The following is a 24,835-nucleotide window of genomic DNA, read 5'->3' as shown; positions in this document are numbered from 1 at the left end:
AGTCCGGCCGCCGCTAGCTGCGCCACTCTGCAGTCCGGCCGCCGCTAGCTGCGCCACTCTGCAGTCCGGCCGCCGCTAGCTGCGCCACTCTGCAGTCCGGCCGCCGCTAGCTGCGTCACTCTACAGTCCGGCCGCCGCTACACGAATTTTTGATAAGCCCACCTTGCATCACCCAAAATAACATACAGTCCTCTCTAAGATTATACGCGGGCCAGAATGGCACCCACCACAGTTATTGCCACTTCTCAAGTTGCTCAAGACCGGCTCCGAGTGTTCCATAGAGCTCAGTGGTGGAGTCTAGCACGGAGCTGCAGTCTACTGCGCTGCCCGATGCATCCGCGAGACATACAGGCTCTGGTCAATGCATATTTTTTCCTATATTTCATTAAGACAATTTTTTACGTTATTTGAATAGTTCTTGCAACGGGGAATAGTAATTCATGATGGTTTTTTTTTAGACACACGCCATTTCTTACTACACCTCAAGAACGGCCACAGAAAACAAGACAAGATAGCCGATGTCATACATATGCATTGACCGCACAAATAATTTTGTGGAAGGAACTACTCAGAACAATATCACTGCACAGACGAAAAAGGGGCTGACAACGACGAGACAGTTGCAACACGAACAGTAAATAAAGACAAAACCAAACAAACGACGAATCAATAGATGATATTAAAGACATGCATTTTTGCGAAAATATTTCCAGACCAGCTGCGTGTTAAAACTGTGTCGCATTATCTGTCTTTCGTGTTTGGCTGGGTTTATTTCAGGTACATGTCTATTATCAGCACACCAATCACAGCCATCCAGTGCAGAAGTAAAGATGTCTTGAATGGCCCGACAAATAGGGGAATAGCTTCTCTTGAAGAAGAGCGCCGATTGCAAGGGAACAATTGCTAGCGCAGGCATACTTAATTGCAGTCTAATGAGCGATCAGATTTGTTTGCGAAAAATGCATGCTCCTAATGAATAATGATACTAAACAAATTATCTGGAGAAAACAACGTGGGCGAACCTAGCAATGTGATTTATCATTATTTTTTTCCCCGGACACCTCACCGACAACAGCCAGACGAACGCTGTAGGCTTCCTGCGACTGCGCAGTTGCGACATTTCTTACGATGTTCCACTAGACTAGCTTTGCATTTTGTCTCTGTAGCATGTTACGTTACCATATACCTAAATGTTACTTGGTACATATATGTTTATAAAATGTTAACAATTCAAATGTACACAGAATTTTTTAAAAATATTTTTACAACAGATTCTTTTGAAAATTAGTTGCCAAGAAATTGTTATATTACAAGGAAAATTTTGTACAATTGTACCTACAACTCACTGATATGATTATTTTTGCATGTATGAAAAACATTTAAGAAAGCAATACTGAATATGTCTTGTCGCGCTTTAAAAAATTGGCGCATTATTTGGAAATGTGTGCAATAAATACAGGAAAAAATTCAGGAAATGGTTTACAAATAAATTCAATTAAAGTATGTACTGGGGCAACACAAAGTATAAATAATGCCTGGGCAAGTATCTGAACCCAGTATTACTGCTAACATAATTTTTGTATTGATGCGCAATTGTTTTCAAGTAAATGTACAAATTTACAAACATCTGAAATTTTACATGATTATTTCAGTGCCCTTTACAAAACCAATTACAGTGTAGCCTTACTAACTGCGTCGTGTTGACACCGGAGTTCATCTGTGGATGGCCAGCTGGTTAACTCACACTACATTTCTTCTATGTTCTCAATGTTGAAATATTTATTCGTAGTTGAAGCTTGGGTATAGCGAGTCCCGAAGGGGATAGTGTCTCCTCCACCTGAGGCTGCAAACTACTGAGTCAGAGCGTGTAGCAGTGCTGTAGTATCTCATTTCATTTATTTATTGAGTTGTAACATGCCTACCAACATTTGAAAAGCCTCAGAAGCTAGGCACCGTAATTAAACACTTGTGCCTATACATAAACGTAAAATTGAACACGGACAAGTCCTGAAACAAGGACATGTCTTCTAGACCGCACTAAATTAAAATCAGTACAATTTCACCACGATGAACGAAGCAAACGCGTCCTGAATGGCCCGGCCGAATACGGCGACATCTCTTGCAGACGGCCGCCAATCACCAGGCAGAATCTGCTGGCACGGACAGACACATGTTTCAATCACGAGTAAAGGCGAGGCAACCGGTGGCGTACCACCAAAACAGGGAACAGGAGAGACCTTACAGCAAGCACGTGGCGTCTCCTACAGCCGAATGCTGCTGATATAATTCCCAGTCAACCCGGCAGGTGCGCGAGTCGGCTGATGCACGCGACGCGCGGTCCATCCAGTTCCTGACAAACGCTCGACCAACGGCAGCCCTGCTTCGTGCAGACGTTACGGCTCACGACATCTGTCTAAACTTCCAGCCGTTTCCCTTCACTGCGAGGATGACAAAGAGCAGAGCGCCCAGACAACAGAACAGTCCCATAATATGGCCATTAAGTCGCAATCACCACGCTTTTGCCAATAACAACATTACTTAATTGACATGTAACATTCCTTACTAACAAATCCTCATAAAGGCTTGGATTATTTCCGGAATTCATTCCAAACCAGGAAAAATTAAAGTTGCTTGTATATTTTATCACGCCTTTTTAGAATGGTCATTGTTAGGAGCGTGTATATTTTGCGGGGGAAAAAAAAAAAAAAAAGATAGTTAATAAGGCCTACACTGTATTACTGCGTTAGAGATCGTGTTGTTATAATTGGTGGCCATTTGCCAGAGAAGCCATTGCCCTGTTTGACCGGGAAATATCAGGGCGCGTTTACTTCCCGTACTGGATGGCTGTGATTGTAGAATAGTCCCGAAAATTTCGCGCATTAATTTGTTGTCAGGCTAAAATGCACAGTTTAATGGTGATTTCTTCCTGCAGAACATCCTCATGTCGTAGAGGCAAGTGGCTGGCACGGGGCAGTGAATGGCGGTATCGACCCCGCCCTCCCCGGACACGGCTCTGATCCGTGTCCACACACGCGCCGGGAAAAACACGGCCAGTATCGATACAGTGTTTTAACACACAGTCTCAACATTTGCAGCTCCCATGTCTGAATCTGATACACAATCTATTATTTCTAGGAACCGGAAAAATTCGTGGGTTCAATGACCTGCAGGATGAAATCCCATAGTTCTACATACACTCGGTCAAATGTCACCCACTGATTGGCTTCTGTATTGTGAGACGTCCCAACGTAACAGCATGTGATTTGATAAAGCTTTGCCCGGGCGTTTCTCATTTGCCCAGTCATCCAGGTGAGTTGTGAGCCAATAGCAGAGGCAGCACTGAGGTAAAACTATTTGTATTTTAGCCTATCGCGAAATGAATTTGCGAATTTTTCCGGTCTCTAGTTATTTCTGAAGTGCGCTGAGTCCTGATACGGTGAGTGTAGGCCTAAACATACTAAAATAACACAAACATAAATTATGCAAACCTAAAGCTCATATAGCAAATTTGAGCTTATGTTTGGAAATATTTCCCTAACAGTTTTCAAAAAAAGTTATTGTTATACTTCCATAAATTAAAATTTTAGACTAAACTCGATATTCAGTAACATATCAAAAAATCTAGAAAAATGTGTTAAAAATAATTTAAGACGTTTAAATAAAAAAATCTATGAATCAATATTGGTTTATAAAATGTACACAGCGCCAGGTTTACTGGAGCCCTCCGGCGGCGACCGCGGACCGCGGAAGCCCTGGCTGGACATGGGCCGGAGGGCCTTGGGGTCGCATCGCACCTGGTCGAGCAGTTTACAGCTCTCTGGCCCCCGAACACGCCGGCGCCATAGGCCTGAACCTCACTCACTATGAGAGGCCATTGGGACCAAGACACCGGGGCTCGGCAGTCGAACCCTCCAGAAAGGTTTCAGTCGCATCTGCTGTTGCCCGCAGATTCGGCCTACTCACCATTTCTGGTCCCATACGTGCAGTTGAGGATGCACTGTGGCAGGGTTACGCCCGGCATGGTCCTCTAGTTAAGGCGAGGCTCTGACCAGAGGCTGAGGCTAACCGTACCAGCTTAGTCGCCACCATTCGCCCCCGACAGGTGCGCTAAAGTATTGATGTGGTATCAGTGTTCTCAGGTCTAGCTGTGGTATCAGAGCGCTCAGGGTTGGCTAGTATCAGTATATGTTTGACTTTACATGCGTGAATTTGTATGAATTATTATAAGATAATGTATTCTAAGTAATTTTACAATTTTTGATGTATTTTTTTTTATAAAATGTTCCGTTCAAAATACTTTCAGTAGGCCTATTGTTAAAATTATAGCATTTGGTAGATTTTAAATATATTAAAATTTTCAATTTTAATATATAATAATTATCACTATCTTTATCTAATTTACTTTTTTTATTTTTGTTGTATTTGCTAGTAATTTTTAGTTCAGTTTGTTCTTTTATTGTATGTATAAGTACTTTTTTTAGCTACATTTTTTATTAACTTATCTTACATGTACTTATTTTTTAAAGATTTACGTGTTTAAGTACAAGACTTTACTCCGGCACATAAAAAGTCAATAAAATAAATTTATTAATTTAAATAAAGACTGCCAAATTCGCGTTACTTCCCGTCACCACACCGCACATGAACAAGCGAGAGTCTCCTCCAGTCCAGAACTGCATGCGACAGTGTCACAATAACTGTGACATGTTCTTGTTGATTGGTTGTCCGTCAGGACGTATGATACAGTCCTCGCTCCAAACGCACACCCCCACCCCCCAGCATGTGTATAATGGCATGCATGCTAGCCGTATCCAAACATTACACGAATATTGCAGGCGCTTTCTGATAACTGGCGATGATAATAATTAGGGACCGGAAAAATTCGCGGGTTCAATGACCTGCAGGATGAACTCCATAGTTCTACGTACACTCGGTCAAATGTCACCCACTCATTGGCTTCTGTCTTGTGAGACGTCCCAACGTAGTAGCCTGTGATTTGATAAAGCTTTGCTCGGGCGTTTCTCATTGGCCCAGAGTCATCCAGGTGAGTTGTGAGCCAATAGCAGAGGCAGCACTGAGGTATAACTATTTGTATTTTAGCCTATCGCGAAATGAATTCGCGAATTTTTCCGGTCTCTAGATATTAATTATTGGTACTTTTTCGCGAAAAGATTTCCAGTCCAGCTGTGTGTTAAAATATTGTAGCATTGTCTGTGTTTCGTGGTTGGCTACTGTCAGCACACCGCGTGCTGAATGACCCAGCCAAACAGGGCGATAGCTTCTCTACAGACGGCCGCCAATTACTAAAGACCGGAAAAATTCGCGGATTCATTTCGTGATAGGCTGAAATTCAAACATGTGTACAATTCTGCTGGTTCTGCTATTGGCTCGCAGTTTAACTGGAGCTCTCTGGGCCAATGAGAGACCATCGACCAAAGAAGCGTCGAATCACAAGCTACCCAGTGGAGACGCCACACAATTTAGTACCCAATGAACACGCGTGTTTACTTGAGATGTGCAGAGGATAATGGAGGCTATCCTAGAGGTCATTGAATCCGCAAATTTTTCCGGTCCCTACCAATTACAAGGGAACAATCGCTAGAAACTTCTGTCCAATCAATCACTCGATGTGAATCGATAAATTATACCACCAGGGGTTTTGTATTTTACTACACCTGCATAGCCACTCGTTCCCCGACTCGACCGACTAGTGTGGCAGACGTCAGACCACAATAAGCAAGTGGCGCCGGCTGCCGGGCGTCGGAACAAGCTGGCCCGTGTGGGGGAGGGGGGGGGGGGGGGCACAGCGACGGCCGGTCGATACGCCCGGCGAGCAGCTAGGACCCTCGCGCGACCAGGCCGCGCGCCGCCCTGCAGCCAGGACAACCAACCACCACGGGAACAAACTCATTCATAGATGTGTGTATCGCTTTACGAGTCTTTCATTTGCATTGGGATCACAACAACAATAAATCCTTAAATTATAAATACAACAACGCGGAGAAAATTCGAACGCTTGTTAAACTCAAAACGTATTTTGCCGTTTGCAAAAGTTCTTCTTCTATTTGTTTGTTAGACTTCAATACGCTTTGTTTTGAGGATTCACTGGGTAGGAAAGTATAGACTTGAAGCACATATACATCTGCTTCACGCTGGTGGTTGCAATGCAGTTCTCTTGACAGCCCTTGACGACTCAGCCAGTTATAAACAAAGAAGTGAAGTGGTCACTCCATCACGTGAAACCCGCCAAGGGATGTGACCTCGTTATTGACCAATGAACATTAAAAAAAAGGCAAGATGAGTCTGTCCTGGATGGATATGAATTCGCGAAATAATCGTGACTCCATTTGTGTCTGTAGAGATTATTATTATTATAGGGCCAGGTATATTTCGCGGGAAAAAAAAAATATCTAAACACCCAATATACTGTCATGTGGTCTACCTGCGCCAGCGGTTTCTTCCTTGCAATTAGTGGCCTTCTGCAAGAGAAGCCACGTTGCCTTATTTGACCCAGCCCCTCACACGCTTTTGCTTCCGCGCAGAATTACTGTCTGAACAGAAGACATATGATCCTGCAAGAAACTGTAACTAGCCCTTTCCTAAGGAATGCCGGCAGTTAAATCCTTTTATCTGTTTTACATTTTGCTCCGGCTAGAACATGATAATAACACAATACTGGTTTCGAGATCAAACAAATGAAAAAAAAAAAAAAAACATTTTGATTAAAAATGGCGCTCGTAAAACTTGGCTGCTAGGGGTTCAAATTATGATTAATTTTAACAAATATTTACTTATTTACTATTAGTATTTTAGCTTAAATCAACGGACTGGCTTATGATTCGTAGAGACCGGAACAATTCACGGATTCATTTCGTTATATAGGCTGAAATTCAAACATGTGTACAATTCTGCTGATTCTGCTATTGGATCGCGGTTTAACTGGAGCTCTCTGGGCCAATGAGAGACTATCGACCAGAGAAGCGTCGAATCACAAGCTACCCAGTGGAGACGCCTCACAATTTAGCAACCAATGGAACACGCGTGTTTACTTGAGAAGTGCAGAAGATAATGGAGGCTATCCTAGAGGTCATTGAATCCGCGAATTTTTCCGGTCCCTAATGATTCGGCACATAAGACTATCTCGTGAACTTCCACAGGCGGATGCAACGTCCTGGGCTCGGCGGGGCCGCTTCTGGCCCCAGAACTGAACCGCGTCAGTGCGCCACACTGTCCCTCGAGGCGCCCGCTCAGTGGTCCAGACCTCTCCCGGGCCACCAACCAGCAGCCTCGGAGAAACCTAGGCCCCGCCCCCTCAGCCAGATTTCATGTTTGTGGCGGAGTTTTATTGTTATCATACATTTTTTATATTTGTTACATTTACAAACTGCTACATGAATTTATTACTTTAGAATTATTACTTGTATGATATTTAAAACAAATAGTTTTAAATTTAATATTCCACTAGCCTTGACGTACAGCTTCCCCGTTGGCCGGGAGGAAACCACCTTCTGACACGTTAGCTCAGGCGTGGCTCTCGCAAGCAGCGGGACCGCCGTGACAAGGGATACTCCGTTCCTGTCTCATCCCGCCACTGCGTCTTTAGAAGCGTGCCTTTCGGCCAAGCTATAGTGCATAGTTTGACTTGCTGAATATTAACCATAGAAATTAAATAAAACATAATATAAAATCATTGCTACTCTAAATGCATTAAAAATAAAATAAAATTAAAATACATAAAATTGGCCTATTACAAAACTCGCCCAATCACGAAACACAGACGATGCTACAGTGTTAAACTCTCAACTAGTAGCAAAGTCTTTTCGCGAAAAAGACATGACCCTAATTATCACCCCGATGGTTCTCTTCAGCGAAAAAAAAAAAAAAAAAAAAAAAAGCACGGTTTTTGAATGTGCCAATGAGAACAACTACGTTCCGCCTTACTTTGCCGGACTGCTAAATGGTCCACTCCATCTCACGCGGACGTCAGCTAACGGAAAAGAAAGAAGAAAAACCAGTGTTGTGGCCACAACGCATGGCTATCTAGCCTGTTATCAGTTGTGCGAGAAACACCAGTGGCCGCCGGGATCGGCGAGGGAGCTAAGTCCCACCCGGTGGCGCTGTCGTCACAGCACTCGGTGCCTCACAAGGTTTCTCATATTTTCGTTTTATAATGTTATTTTGCATTTGGGATCTATACCTTTATGCCCTTTTAGTTTATCGTATTTATTTACCCCCAGATTTAATAGTCAATTTTTTTTTCAAACCCAAATTCTAAGGTTTTAAAATTAAACTAGATATGGTAAAAATATGGCCCAAAATATTTTCTTTCTTCTTTTTCTTAACGCAAGGACATCGGCTGGAGAATTTTTTTTTTGGGCGATGTGCGAGGTTGGGTCGGAGACGGCCGCGGGATCACAGTGCGCGCAGCTTCCAGGCCCTGGCCGCCGACGAAGTGTGGCCTCGCGGCCATTTTGTGCACTATTTACTTTCTGTCGATTTAATTGTGAACGCTTGTTTCCCCCCGCTGGGAAGCGCGACCAGGCGAGTGCTGGAGTGTTCGCCGCGAGGCAAGGCGACGTCACGAGCGGTGTACTCAGCAGCTCGTCGTGGTGGCAGCAACTTTTACAAGCCTGTGCCAAGTGCGTGAACTTAACTTCAACATGTCTACGAGTTGTACTGACAGTTACGTTATTTTTTAGTATGTACTTGGCTTCACGTAATTTTCAAGCTGTTTTGGTGTTCAGCTACCTGGCTGGTAATGATTGGCCAGATTTTTCGGACAGCCCCAGTGAAATACGGTCCGTAACAAATTGAAGTTTTTACGAAAAAATAATGGATTGTGATTCGCTAGTATTAATCACGTATTTGTTTAAAGGCGTAATTTGCGAAAGCCTCTCTACGCGAAATTGTTGGTACATGGTTTTGTTAAACACGTCTATAGTGAAAAGAAAAGAAAAGCTTGTCAGGAAAGTGCTGCTTCACGGAGTCACGGAGGTGCAGCAGACACTTCTTTCTGTGAGCTTCGGCGTGATTCTGGCTTGTAAAGTATTGCGAGAAGATTAGGTGGTAAATAACTCGCTTCCCATTTTGATGAACAGAATAAACTTTATATATTTTTTTAGTAAGATTATTTTTGGGCTATCCACCGCGCAGTGATTACGTTTATAATGGCCAATAATTTTTTTACAGAATTATTTTAATGGTATTTTTAAGAATATAATTTACTTGATGGAATATTTATTTTATATATGATATTTTTAAAAGGTATTACAAGGTTGCGTAAGAAATCTTTCTTTATATCCAGGAAGCTGATCAAAGTAAATGTAACATCTTTAAAGGCGCATACAATATGTTTGTGTTAACCTGAAGTTTATTGGATTTTTAGCACTGCCCTACTTAAGGTCTTGTGTGTTGAACGTAGTACGGTCACGCTTTTCTCTGCTTTTGAATTCTCTGTTAATTTTTTTTTTTTTTTTTTAATTGGCCCGGCTCTTGGATTGTGGGCGCTGTTTGGGCAGCATCTGTTTCTGTGCGGAATAAAAAAGTAAATATTGTTTCTAATTTCTGGCAGTTAGCTAAGACGTCCACAGAGCGGCGGGGACGTCGCTGTTCGTGCTCTGGAAGGAGGAGCGCACCCGGGGCGAGAGGCGAGACTGTGCAGGCTGGGAACTGCATAGCGGACTTGCACTCCACGACCCTTAGTCTAGCCTAGTAAATATTGCTAAATTAGATAAAATAATTCATGTAGTTTCAAAAATTGGTACATTTTTACCTTGAGGTGTTCCAATAAACGTACTTTTAAAGTCCCCTGTGATGGTGGTGAGCTAATGGGGTAGGAGTCAAAAGGTACATTGTTTCAGTTTTTGGCCTATATATCGATAACCGTAATGTTTACAGTTAAAAGTTATTCTGTACGAAATTAAAGTACATAAAATTGTCTACAAAATCATTCTTGTACACATTTATTGTAAAGTTAATGCTTAAGCAAATACAGAGGGTTAAACTTGAAAAAAGTAGGAAATTCTATATTTTGGCTCATTTTAATAAAAAAAACTTCCAATACATCATGATATAATACCAAACACACAATAGCTAATAAAAAAGTTATCAGAGTTCATTTATACAAATCAATCAAATCAGTAATCTTCATCAGAGTGGCCTTCATCTTCCTCTGAGTCCAAATCTGGAGGGCACCGTTATTACAAGCACCCGGCAGTAGCATATAGACTGCACTTAAAAGGGGCCCGCCTCGTCAGGGGTGTATGTGTGTTAGTGAGGCGGGATGATAAGCGCGACGCTCGATGGTATTTCTAGCGCGGTGTCGCCTCTAAGCGCAAGTCTCTGAATTGGCGCGCAGTCTTCTCGTCATCACAGGATAACCGTGAAATTTGAGCGGTGACCGCAACATTATATGGCAGAGAAATGAAGATAAAGGTGTAATGCAAGTCCCTTAAGTGCTTTTAATATTCTGTATTGGTTGTTTTACGCCTAAAAATTACTCTGAAAACATGCGTTTTAGCCATTTTAACTCTTCTAGAAATACAGTTTAAAAACATGATCCAAAATTAAAAGTACTTTTCGGGCCTCAGCGAACTCTTAAATGCTTTTCGTAAACATACCCCACTAGGATATCTTGAGTAGTTTTGAAATCGCGTTGTTTTTCCTGAAGCTCTGCGCACCGTCTGTGTGACCAGGTAGGCGGGCCCCTTAATGCCGGCTTTCTGACATACGCATTTTCCCTCGCAATAAGTTGTGCAGTCGAATTTAAAACGTTGTCATGGATCGGAGCTTTAGATGTTGTGATAGGTTCCAGACTACTTCCGACTCTTCACCGCCATCCCAAGGGTAGCAGTGGCTGTTTCGATAGTTTTGACTGGATGGAGCGCGATACACAGCTGGAACATCCTTTTCCTTGCTTTGTATAGGATGTCATGAGCAGCTTTTGGGTCATAGAAGGTGGCAGCTTTTCTTTGATCCGGGTTTCTGTTCAAATAGCTTGATTAACGAGACTTTACTCATACTGTATATTGTAGAGTTTGTATCGCAGCCATTGAAACTGTGGAGGAAAATAATGGAAAAAGAAAACGAACAAATATGTAAAATAAGATAATTTTGGTTTCAACGTTTACTCTTCCTGGGTTGATGAAATATATATTATTCTCTGGAGGTGTTAATGCCATCAAAAGAACAATAGCTACCATTGGCAGCATTGTGGATGTATTGATAGCACTTTTCATTATAGTACATTTTACATCATTGGCAGCCATTGAAGTTTCAATATTTTCAGCTTCCATTTTTTGTGATAGTAGCTGAACTAGTCGGGACTTATTCTTCTGATTATTTAGGAAATGTTTTTGTTGAACAATGACATTCGTAATTAGATAAAAGTTTACATCCACAGACGGTTTTGTCCTCGTTCTTCGACTTTGTTCTGCTAACTTTGTACGGTTGATTGTATCATTGTATCCATAAAATTCGACAGAACAGAAGAAGCCAAAGTATGACTTTACAACATATATGTTTATGCTGACAAATGCTATAAAATATGGATCCAACTTGCCACTTCACGCGGTGCAGAAGAAACCCACCATCTTCACTAACAGGCAAACCTTTATAAAGAGATGCTTTTTTTTTATGCAGCCTTCTTTGAAAATAGCAAGCGGAAACTGAGCTAACTCAAACTCCAAAAAAGATGCCAGAGCTTCATCGCTTTTTTTTTGCAACGACAATCCCTTAAACGACAGTAATGGGTCGATTGCCACGGTCTCATTGTGCACTTTGATAGCGCTGGTCATTACCCCAAGGGACAAAACTTGGTATTTGCGTGATATCTTTACCTCTGCGAAGTTATGTCCATACATTTTAGCCAAAAGTTGAGTACCAACCTCCTGTACTTGATGACAGTTTATGTCAATGTTTACTACAATCCCAGTTGACAATGATAAGAGTTTTTCTGTTTATGGTAAAGAATGGTGTTCTTCAAACCAAATGCACAGTTTTTTTTTTTGTTCTTGGCGTGAAAATCACGAAACTATATGCTGTTCTCCTGAAGAAAAAATGACTCCACTAAATTATTCTAGTGAGGAGCAGAAATATTGCTTTTTCTGGCTTCACTAACCTTCTCTTTTACTTTTTCTTGCCGTGACTAGGCCTAGAACTCCTTTTCCACACACTAAACACTTATCACTGAAGACGACTTTTTCACAGATAAAACATAAATTTTATAACTCATAACATACATGTGACAACCGGCATGGCCTGGCGACGGCGAATGGTAACAGAGAGTTGGGTGTTTATGTGAGCTGGGTTTTTGAAGGGAGAGGGGCTACTTCAAGGCCAAGTGGCTGGTATCCCCACTCCGTGACAAGTAACTCCAATTAATTAATTTTTACGTTTGATTTAGAATTACCGCTTGACACTTTGAGTTAAAAGATTACATTTAACTTTAAACCTCATTGTTATCGATATATTAGCCAAAAACTGAAACAATGTAGGGAAGACTAGTTGACTAGGAAGACTAGTTGACTAGGAAGACTAGAAGACGGTTGATACAAAGGGAGACTTTATACAAATGGTGCAATTTTTACTGAGTTGGCTTTCCTGCGTTGTAGTTTTCTTTTTTAAGTTCTTTGTTCACGTTATCTTCATTTTGTGCGCAGTGAAATAGACCAAGCAGCAAATATTCTACGAGTAATCAAAAAATGACAATTTCAGCATTCAGATTAAGTAAAACATTATTACTATAAACTATTATTACCTCTTTAATAATTTATGTAGCATTATTTGTTTTTGTACCGCAGAAGCTTCAGTCATATGCTGAACCAACCTAAAATGTATAGAGCTCTCATTTTAACATGTTTTATATAAATGTTAACCTTTATAATTTAATGTAGTGTGAGGACACTTGATACACTATGGTTGGGGAGATTTGATACATTAATGAAGTTGTTTATTATTTATTATCTATATATTATTATGTAAATTTTCCAAATTTAAATCTTTATTATTAAGGAGTTTAGTGAAACTAATCTTAAAATATTTTGTGTTAACCTATTGTTAAATAGCAGGTATGTAGTTCAGATTTTGATAGCCTCAACAACATTGACAATTTTTATTCAAAAATAATGTATCCTACATAGTTAATCACATAATCAACTACTAGGCCTTTTAAAAATTATGGGTAGCTAGTACTTAGCAGACAAGTATGTTTTGCCTGAGGGTGCTCTAAATTTATACTCCTGTATTTTTTTGTTTCAGATGCCGATGTTTTTTAAACCGAGACCACAAGCAAACAACTTAAAAAATACCCCATTATGTTATTAAAGCTGTTGTTAAGGAAGTAGTTGAAGATGGCATAAGTTAAAGAAAGACAGTACTTAAGTTTCGCATTGATAAAATGACACTCCACACAGGTGTGTAAGTATAAAGATGAAAAAAGTTAAGTAGTACCTATCTCCACAGTTTATGAACCTAACTACAGAGTCTCTCAAGTGTTCACGACAGAAGAAAAAACACTGCTAGCGAGTTATTTGAAAAAGGCATCGCAACTTCATCATGGGCTTGGTACAGTTAATTCTTGTATTCTTGCATTTTAATAAGCAGTTAAGAGCAACAAAACTTACCCTGAGAAATGGGATAAGAACAAAATAGCAGGCTATGAATGGTTTCGTGGTTTCATGAAACGAAATCAAGAGTTATTTGTACGGTTACCAGAAGCTACAAGAATTGCAAGATCCTCGGATTTTAGTAGAACAACAGTGGACCTGTTTAACAAAAATTTGGAAGAGGTTCTTAAAAGAGAAAATTTTGGTTCTCAAGGCGTATGGAACATAGATGAAACTGGTGTTACTACTACGCACAAAGTTACTAATGTAATTGCTGAGCGTGGAGTCAAACAGGTGTGTCAGGCAACATCTCAAGAACAAGGCACTTTGGTTACAGTGTGTAATTCAATATATGCAATAGGTAACTTTATACTAACATTGTTGGCTTTTCCGAGAGTAAATGTGAAAGAAATCATGTACGTTGATGCACCTCAATGTATAGAGGATATTGTGATTCAAAAAAATTCTGGGTGGGTGACTAAAGAAAACTTCTTGCTGTTTTTAAACCATTTCATCAAGCATGTTAAATGTTCCATGCAGTATAAAGTTTTATTGTTCATGGGCAACCATGAGTCTCATATTTCTTTATAATCGCTAGAGCTTGCTAAAAACAATGTAATTAGCCTACTCTTCACTGTAGCCATAAACTACAACCTTTAAATGTTGCTGTTTATTTTCCTTTTCAAAATGCTTACAATAAAGCGCACAGCAGTGGATGGTTTATCATCCAGGTACACCTATGACTGTTTATAATAAATGTGAAGTTATCAGAAAAGTGTTTCCTCAAGCTTTCACTCCTCAAAATATTGTGTTAGGTTTCAGAGTAACTGGAATACATCCACTTAAGAAAAAAATATTCAGTGATGATTTTTTGAGAGCTTCAGTAACTGACAGGCCTAATCCTACCTTGCCTATTAAAGAACCTGCATTCAAACAGTCAATATTTCAAGAAGGTAGTTCTGGATATGTAGAGTTTCAACCAGGAACTTCTAATAATGGACCGTTAAACATAAGTGGGTCTAATTTCTAAGTTTCAAGTATACTCTGCTACACAATTAATCTGCGAAGTAATCGTGGCTTTTCCAATCAGTGACTAGGAGTAAAGATACACCTCTACTAGGAATGCAGCTACAATAGTGCCTAGGAGTGCAGCTACATCAGTGACTAGGAGTGCAGCTACATCTGTACTAGGAGTGCAGCTACATCTGTCTAGGAGTGCAGCTACATCTGTACTGAGTGCAACTACATCTGTACTAGGAGTGCAGCTACATCAGTATCTAGGAGTGCAGCTACATCAGTGTATAGGGGTGCAGCTACATCAGTGACTAGGAGTGCTGTTATATCGCCAGTATCGCAATACGATCTCGCTACTATGTTCGATGTGCATGCTTATTCCTAGAGATATGGTAATTTCGCGGATTCGTTTGGTTGTTAGTTGTAATACAAATCTTCAACATCTTGCACCTCTGCTAATGTGAGCCAACCATACCCAGCTAGGAACTCTGTCAGTTCCAACTAACAAGAACAAAAAGTGTTTCGTTATGATCAGTCGGTGTAAAAGCAAACGTAGGTAGAGGAAACATATGGCTATCAATTATAGCCTGACGCCAAAAGAATTTATGAAAATTCCGGGTCTAAGGGAGGAATTGGGTCTGTTTCGGCCGCGCCGCGATCGAAGCAGCAAAAACAGCAACGCGGTCACGACTTCGACCCGGAGTTAGCACGTGTACTCTACATCATTTATTTTTTAATTGGCTCGTTTCCTCGCGAAAAAAAAAAATTCTGACAGAGTTGTATTTTAAGAAGGCACGTGGTTAGATACCTATCCTGCTGTTCTCCGAAGTAGGACATGTAACAGATCCATCTCTCCTCTTCTCAGTTACACCTTCACGGTTCGGGCACTGAGGAGTATTGATGCTGTAGGCTTGTAGACTTAAAATTCATGTGTATTATCACCATCGCCGGGATAGTGAAAGACTTGTCAAAAGAACCAAGGTCAAAATAATCAAAACTGAAATCCATCATTGTTTCAGAAATATACTGTGACCAAATCCAAGCAAGTTCCCTAATTCCTAATCACATTCCCTCTGATAATAGCTTGTTACACGTTAATTCAACAAACGCTATTAAATAAAAATCAAATTTGGCACAGCCTGTGCATAGGAAGATTTCAAAGTACCTATTTACTCTGGAAATGTTCTGGACATTTCTGGTAGATTTTAAGAACTTAATGTACACATCACATATAGTGTCCAATATACCAAAATGATTGATGAAACATTTTCTCATATTCCATGTATCGAAAGTGTTTCTAATGTTTTAAAGTCAGTGCATCAGCACTGAATAGCTTAGAACAAAATTCATATTATGTCTACTAAGGTAGTTATGAAATGGTTTGACCTTCAAAAACTATTTTTCATTCCTTGCAATAATATGTGATCGTATAAAAATTTTCTCTGGACTACGCTGCAGATAATATTAAGATGGTTTAAAATAAATTCAAACATATTTGATAAAAAAAGTATTGAATTTTTGTATTTCAACCCCAGTTGTATACAAATGTATGTCCTGGGACAGGCATCAGGCTGTGGTGCCATGGTGCCAACCGCCATCTTGGTTATGACTCATGGCGATTATCTTGTATGACCTTAACCCTATAAAATTGCCAAATAAGACTCAAATTGACAAAAAACTGCCAACATTTTGCCAAAATACCCAGTTTTAGGGGGGAAAATTCTGCCAAAAATAAAAAAAAGGAAAAATAAAAACATTATCTTTCTAAGGAAAAAAATTCCCGATTTGTGGGAAAATTACCCGTTTTATTCCCTAAAAATTTCAAAGTCTTGAAATGTCCCCAAAGCAGCTTAAAGTGCCCATCAACAAGCCATCATTAGCCGCCGAGGTCATGACCTCGACCATTATGATGTCATGGCCGTCATATTGGATTATATAACGTTGCACTTTTCGTTACGACCACCATATTGGAATCAATAATGATGCACATCTCGTTACGGCCGCCATATTTGATTCACGAATGTTGTACTTTGTGTTACAGCCACCATCTTGGATTCTAGAATGTTTCACTTTTCGTTATGGTCGCCACCTTGGATTCTGCACCATGGCCGCCTCAGGATCGTGTAAATCAGCCCCGGCTCGGTGTTGTAAACACGACGCCCGTCGCCCACCCACGCTCATCAGGACCACGAGCAAGCAGCGCTAGCGACTGCACGTCTGCTGTCGTGCTCACTCCAGTGTTGCCACCTGCTCGGGGATCCACCATGGCCGCCTCAGGATCGTGTAAATCAGCCCCGGCTCGGTGTTGTAAACACGACGCCCGTCGCCCACCCACGCTCATCAGGACCACGAGCAAGCAGCGCTAGCGACTACACGTCTGCTGTCGTGCTCACTTTTGTGACGGGTCCAGTTTGGACTTTGGTGGAGGGCATGACCGGAGGGTTTACGTATGGTTTATGTATGATTCGAGGTTCGAAATTTTTCGGATTCATTTGGTCGCAAGCTAGAATGTAAATCTTCATACTCTTGTAATGATTTGATGATTGGAACCCGTTATTTGGATTACTCCTCTGTGACCGTGAGCAAACAATGTCCAACTAGGAGCGAAGTAAGCGAATCAGGTAAAGCCTACTAAAGAGGACAATAAGATTCATCCAACAAATCAGCCAATGGAATAACAAACTGAAATACACTGGTTTATGTTCACTGTACTTCATAAAAAAACGCAAGAACGGACAAAGAGATGACTTCACAAACATACAGAAAGAAGACAAAATCAGCCGATGTCAAATGCTTAAACAACACAAAGAATTCCGTAGAAGGAATTAATCAGAAAAATATCAAAGCACTGTCTGTTCGTGCCTGAAGATGGGAGCAGATGTCAGTTCCCGAAATGTCGCAGCTGTTCTGCCTTATGCAGCCTAATGTGTTCTTCTAGGCTGTCCTTGTTGTGTTCTCATCGCTGGGTTCATCTACGTGTCGCTGTTCTCATTGTGTTGTGCCGTTCATCTGTTGGTCAGCTGTGTTGTCCAAAGTGGTTGTTTGTATTTACTTGTTGCAGCTGTCTCGTCGTTTTCAGCTCACTGTGTTTGTCTGTGTTGTTATAATTTTCTAACTCCATCCACGGAATTCCCTGTGCTGGCTTTGCATTTAACTTTTGACATCGACTGATTTTTTTTTGTGATAGTGAAGTCACTCTATATATCCCGGAGGGCTCAAGTGTGTGAATACCTCCCAGGTAGATGGGACCGAACTTAAAATGGAATGGGATAGGATACGAAACACGCCCCTTGGTCCTAACAGTTTTAAGATGCCATAACCTTCTTCTTACTTTTTAATATATAAATTTACCTTGTTTAAAGCATAGATTATACACAGATAAATGGTAATATTCTATAACAAAGTGTCTACTGCCAGTAGTACAACAGTAATAGTCATTCCCCAAAACAAATTCAATATTAAACGCAATGACATCACACTATGAGTTATTCTTAGCAACCATTCATTATAAATTTAGACATTCCATTGAATTATATACTATATTTTAACGAAGCCAATTTTTGAAAATCAAATTATAGAAAATTGTTGTAGCTTAGCAACAGTTGAAATCAATGTGTTTCCTTTCCCAGTTCCTATCTGTACCCCTTGGTAGTATTTAATACGCATTTCTGATGTACTCCAAAGAAGTTAAATAAACTAGTAACAGCACCAAAAAAATTAAATAGTAGGTACCTTTAAAAAAAATTAATTGATATCAAAGGTCGCATCCAGTCTGAAGTTGATTTTTTGTTACAACTCCAATTTAGTTTTATTTCTATGAAGATAACTGTGATTGGAGGAGAGAGTTGGTTCGCACCTCGCCCCGCCCATAGGAGCGTTACTGGCTTATTCTGGTGACAATGGTGGAAAAGATTTTTAATAAGGGGGGGAAGGGGGGGGGAAATAAAATGGATAGAAAAACCGACAGAAGATACGTAGGTAAATCAGGGTTTCTTCGCCGTGTGATTACTCTTGCAAAACTATTTATGCTATTTGTACTCACACATAGGATGAGTCTGAATGACAAACTTCCGCTTCAGGCTCATCACGCATAATTATTTACATATTACTAAGTACTTATCAATTCCGGTAGGAACTGAACAAATAGTATATTACAAAAAAACGATGTAGGTATATAAAATGGAACATTAAGAATCTGAATAGTGTTTCATTGAAGAAAAAATATGGTTGCGTGTACTAATTAATGTACTTATGCTCTTTAGAAGTTATACTTAGGTACTTGGCGTAGTAAAACTAACTTCAATTTTGCATAAAAATAAATAATAGAAATAAAATAAAAGGTCTGAATGATATTATAAATACGGTTGGTAAAGTATAAAATCAATCAAATTAAAAAAATACTCTGTATTCACTATTGATATTAATATGTGTATAAAATTAATTACTTAATTTAATAAATAGTAAAAAAATTAATAATCATGATTAACATAGTACATGTTTATAAAATTTATTAATTTTAATTAGTAAATGAATAATAATGTAATAATTTATAATGCAAATAAATTATACATATAAGATAACATAACCTCACTTATACAAAAACACTTGAAAATGCACATGAAAAAATTTATAAACACAATTTCTATCACTAATATTCACATTAAAAATATGTTTTTTAATGATATGGACCAGTAATCAATAGCAATCACTACAGCATAAACCTTAAAAGCATATATAGGTATAATTTTTATTTGTACGTAGCTTTTTTTTTATCCTGTGAAAGTTTCGTTGCATGGTACACGCGCATCATAAAAATTATCTCGTATGTTTTTCATAACGCGCCTAAATAATTAGGTATAACTTTAAAAAAAAATTATATTACCGTTGAAACAATAGGCGTTCTGAATTATGTTAGTCCTCCCCCGGGAAAATTTGGATTTTAAGGTGTAAAATAGTGCTATTTTAGCAGTTGTCGGTTCTTAAACTTAAATATTGTAATGGTAAAATTTTTATTAATTTTAATATGAAATTTGTTTGAGTGATGAATAAGAAATTAATTAAAGATTTGGTGCTGGGGGAGGGGGTAACCCCTAACCCCCCCCCCCCCCCCTGGCTCCGCCCCTGTATACAATCACCATAAAAATTGTTCGTTCACGTAAACAGACTTCATTAAAATAATTGTGGGAGGCTTGTCCTCCCCGCCGCCCCTTTTAAGGCCATTCTAATTAGCAAATACATTTTAAATCATTTGATTTTTAAACGTGGCACTTATACTGTTTCAATTAGGCTGTTTAAGAATTCATACAAGTATTTTCGTTGCAATTATTCTACGAGACGAGTCACCACAGAACAGAACTGTAGAAGTTTGCAATATTCAAGAGGAACGAAGGGCCGTGGTGTACTGAGACCGTTGTAGCAAGACAGATGTCATCACATGGTCATTTCAGTGGACATTAAGAGGATGAGGCGAGTCCTCTAGCATCGTCGTATGTGGGTCACCAACTCGCGTACTACCCGCCCTTCCTGCTGCTGGACACACACAGTCGAGTGAAACGCTACATCAATAGTCTCTGTATTTCGTCTGGACGGGGGAAAAAAAAGTCCGTGTTAGTTTTGAGGCTAGCCATTGGACCCTCTTACTGAACAACGCTCAACCAACATTGGTCAGCTACAATCCGTGTGGTTAAATCGAAGAGGAAAAGTTGTGGCAAAAGTACTCTGCTGCCGATAGGGGTGCTGGTGTTTAGAATCTATTTACACAACAATTAATACAACTGAAGGCGAGCCTAATCGTGAAGCTGAGAGGACGAAGACTTAATTGTTTGATGAGGGATACCTGACAGCCATTTTTTTCTCTTGAGTAACGTGTGTATTACGAGGTCTAGGGAAATCCCAGTTGGGCCGACGCAAGATATGGACAGGAATGTAAAAATGCTATTGTTGCATGGCTCACCACGCCAGTAGGCAGGGTGCCACAAACGAGCAGATAACCACCCCCTCTCCCCATCAAGCCGTGGCCGATCGCACAGGCTCCCAGGGGAGGGGATACTCACCTTCACAGATGTATCCCTGCTGTATGAGCCCCCACAGCATGTCGGTGCAGTGGTGGCAGTACGTGGGCTTGTGGAACGTCTTCTTGCTGAACGTGTGGCCATGGCTCGCCGGTTGTTGTTCGGCCGCCGCCATGTTGCCTGGGCGGCCACGGCACCTCTCTCGCCAGATTCTCACCGTGAACAGACACCGGCCACACGCATAACTAGCACTCGCCGCACGCTCCCTCTTTACGCGCCTACGTGATCTCCGACCCGAACACGAACATCGCTGTGGTGCGGGGTGGCCCTTTGCGACGAAGGAGCGGGCCTAGGGCGCATTTCCGAGCGAGCGTCTTTTAGTCTTGCCGCAGCCTACCATGACGGGAAGGGACGAGCCGAGCGGCCGCTGCCTGACGCGCACGCCCGCCCGCGCAGCCGGCCCGACCACTGCGCATCGCCACCGCGCAGCGGCAGCGGGCCGAGCCAACTGGCGCCGCCATATTGATCCGCGAGACTCGGCGCTTGGCGCTTCGCTCGCGGCCCGCGGCCGAGTACACGGCGCGCCGCATGTCGAGCGGGTTTGTCACTGATAAGAGGCCAGTGGCGGACCCAGCGGGGAGCACGATACACACAAACCAGGGACGTCGGGACAGGGGGGGGGGGGGAGCAGGGGCGAGTCGCCCCCGTGCTGTTATGCATGGGGGGGCGAGAGTAGCATTTCGCCCCCCTCCTTTTCCCAGAATAAATGTTTGATCCTAGTAGTATTTTTCTCAACCAGTAGTTACAAACGTTGCATTGGTGATCACATTGATTAGATAATCAAATTTATGATTGTCAATATACTGTAAAATGATTGCAAATTCCTGGATGGTATTTTATTTAAATTGTACTACATCTACTGTCAGAGTATAAAACCATTCCATGGCCCAGAACAACAGAGCGGCGATTTGTCGAGAGGTGGAGATCTAGGAATGAGCGTTAATACTTATTACATACTACGTCATCAAATTCTTGGAATGGTAGATTTAATATTTTGGCTCGGAAACTCATTAAACAGCACAATTTTGAATCTAAAATTCCAAATTTTTCCGGGGGAGGGTCCCCCCACCCCCCGCTCTACGACTGAGGTACGTGTGATACATCTTTTCGCCCCCCCCCCCCCCCACCAACTCATAAAAACGTTCCGACGTCCCTGACACAAACTAACAATGTCCTTCGAAATAATTTCGGTGTAGCATTAAAAACAGTTTTTTTTTACAAAGTGGCTTGATTTCAACACTGAGATATAGCAATCGCATTAGTATCATAAAAGCTGGTTAAGTGTAGATAATACGAAATGTCAATTATATATCCTTTGCCCGATCTCTACTCCTACACTTGAATGCCCTCAGAGACGCCTCTGGATCCGCCACAATAAGACAGACTACGGGCAGTGGCATTGTTGACGGGAAGCCGGTGTTTAACGTGCGAAAACATTCATGAGGATAAACGGGAGTACTCTGAGAAAACCCAACGGTCTCGGCTACGTTCGCCAATATTTCCCGCCAAATTGACCCCAAATTCTTCAGGATGCGAAAGTCGATCCCTCTGGTAAGATGCGACTGGTCTGATCTATACACCACTGTGGCACAATGTCCAACATATGGGTGAAGTATGTATAATCTCCTCTCCCCTCCTTTATGACTTAATAAGGTTTGGGAGCGACTGGTCTTCGCCTCGCGCATGAGCCACCGAATTCGTCTGTGTTCAATCTGTCGCCAACTTACCTGTATAGACTTACTTATAACAATATTAATAATGCGTGTAAGATTTTTCATGGCAAAAAAAAAAAGATCGAGGAAGCAACTATTTTTAGATATTTCAATTGTGAAGTAAATGTATACATTGAAAACTAAATAAATAGAGTTGTATTGACAGAAGAAAAAGTTCTTAAGATCGGTCTCACACGGAAATTAATATATAAGTTAAATTGTATGGCATTACTTAACTATAAGAACCTTCTTATTCCATCCCTTGCAGTCATGGTAGGTCGTATAAAAATTTATTTAAGACAAAAGTTGTAAATAATAATTCAAGAATTTACAATAAATTAGAACGAATTGGATAGTGTAAATGGTACGGATATTAAGAATTTTTTAAAATTCTACTTTTTTTTTTTCAACCCCTGCAGCAATGTCTCATCTTATCAAAAATTGTTTCAGACAAAAGTTTTAGATAAAAAATTATAAGATTTACAAACATGCTGGATGGATTCGATTGTTTCCTTACTAAGGTAGTTATACTTTGTTTTTTACTTCAAACCCTTGTTTTTTCGATCCCTTTCAGTAATGGTTGGTCGTATTGTAAATTATTTCCACAGAAAGTTTTCGATAATATTTATATGGCTTACAAATAATTCTAACGCATTTAATAGTGTCCATATTAAGGGAGTTATGATTTTTTTCTTCAACCCCTGTTATTAACCACCCCTTCCAGTAATGGTTGGTCATATAAAAAATAATTTCGGACTAAAGTTGTAGATAATATTTTTAGGTTTTATAATAAAAAAAAGAATGAATTTTACGGATTTTATGATTTTTTTAAATTTCAATCCTTTTTTTTTTCAACCCCTTGCAGCATGGTTCATCTAATTAAAAATTGTTTCAGCCAAAGTTTTAGATAAAAAAGATAAGATTATTATAAAATGTGCACTAATTCTATGTTGTTCCTATGAATGGAGTTATAATTTTTTTGTCCTCCAACCCTTGTTTTTTCAACCCCTTGCAGTTATGGTTGGTCGTATCAAAAACTTATTCAGGCAAAAGATTGTGTATTACTCCTACGAGTTATAATACGTCCAAACGGATGTGATATTTTCCATATTATGAGAGTTACATAGATTTTTCCTTTTTTCAAAAAACCTTCCCCATTTGGTCGGACGTTGCCTATTAACGAACTTGACCGATAATTTCCGCTACTAGATTTTATGTATCAGTTTGGGAGTAATTTGTGAAAAATTGTGACAGTTTTCGTGTTCAACAAATTGTGATATATACATACATAAATACATACATACATACATACATACATACATACATACATACATACATACATACATACATACAAATATGATATCTAACAACTTATTACTTCCCTGGAGATGAAATCAGGGCTATCTCCCCTAAGATTAGGCTACGTATATGAAAACTAAACAGAACGACTCCCTGGTCGGTACTTGAGATCCCATCTCAGTGCAAGGTAGTCCTGGCGAGCTGAACGGTTCCCTTGGCACCCGGCGCTATTGGTTATAGGCTCGGTGGCCCAGGTGACCTCCTGCTGGCGAACCAAGTTGGCCAGCAAACTCGCCGGACGCCCGAGTCTCACCCCCTCGCCCCCCGCTCACCACTCCGTCAACAAGCGATGGATTATGAAACTGTAACAATTCGCGGCTTCATCTGCTCAGAGTTGAAGTTCCTGGAAAGCCAGACCAGCGGTTCTTTTGACGTGGAGGTGGCCTGTTAATACTCCTTTATACCGAAAAGGAACGTGGTCACAAGAAAAAAAGATGCAGCAAACATGTGATACATTGAGTTCGACAGTCCCACAAGTCAGTATACTTTATCACTTTTCACTCACGAACTCGCGGCAAATTTTCACTAAATCTCATTCAGTATTCAAGAATTGAGCTGGTGCCTAAAGAAAAAAAAATTGGTGTCTGTAAAGTCCGTTTACGGTCGATAGTTTAACGTGACAACGTCATAACAAAACATTGATGAAATGATTGCATACTTTTATGAATAAAATTGAATAATTTTTATTGAATTATCACTATTTTGTATGGATACAAAGAAGGAGTGAAATGAAATATACAATTTAATTGATAAATTTACTTCTATTTGCACTCATTAATTCAAATATGTTTACTACTTTAACGAAGAGATTATTTTAAAACGTTTATAAATGTTTGCTATTTAACTTCTTCCAATCTGTGTTATTCTGTTAAGGATATGACAATGATAGGAAAAGTAGGAAACGAATGGGAGTGTTTCAAGGATGATGTGAAGGAAAATGGCTTACCCAACACCAAAATGCAGTCAAAAATAATGTGCCACGGACTCTGCAGCAATGCTAGGAGGAAAGGGTTAGCAAAGAGCAATGAAAATATTACATTGAAATGCATGAAAACAGAATTACGCCACGGACTCG

The 24,835-nt window shown here is 40.3% G+C and overlaps 1 protein-coding gene across 4 annotated transcripts in view; it reads right to left on the bottom strand.

The window, feature by feature from the left end:
- Positions 1 to 21,084, bottom strand: part of LOC134543155 (diacylglycerol kinase theta) — a 99,084-nt gene extending 78,000 nt beyond the window's left edge. For 2 of the 4 annotated variants that reach the window (XM_063388015.1, XM_063388016.1), the window contains exon 1: positions 20,672 to 21,084. In XM_063388015.1, the coding sequence (XP_063244085.1) occupies positions 20,672 to 20,804 (133 nt within the window). In that variant the 5' untranslated portion in view covers positions 20,805 to 21,084. The remainder of the gene's footprint in view (positions 1 to 20,671) is intronic. The other 2 variants (XM_063388018.1, XM_063388019.1) reach the window with 1 other exon arrangement.
- Between the last annotated feature and the right edge of the window lie 3,751 nt (positions 21,085 to 24,835).

The sequence above is a fragment of the Bacillus rossius genome (assembly GCF_032445375.1).
Source record: "Bacillus rossius redtenbacheri isolate Brsri chromosome 9 unlocalized genomic scaffold, Brsri_v3 Brsri_v3_scf9_2, whole genome shotgun sequence".
Lineage (NCBI taxonomy): Eukaryota > Metazoa > Arthropoda > Insecta > Phasmatodea > Bacillidae > Bacillus > Bacillus rossius.
Note: the sequence above shows the minus strand (reverse complement) of the source record. Positions and strands in the feature narration are given on the sequence as shown.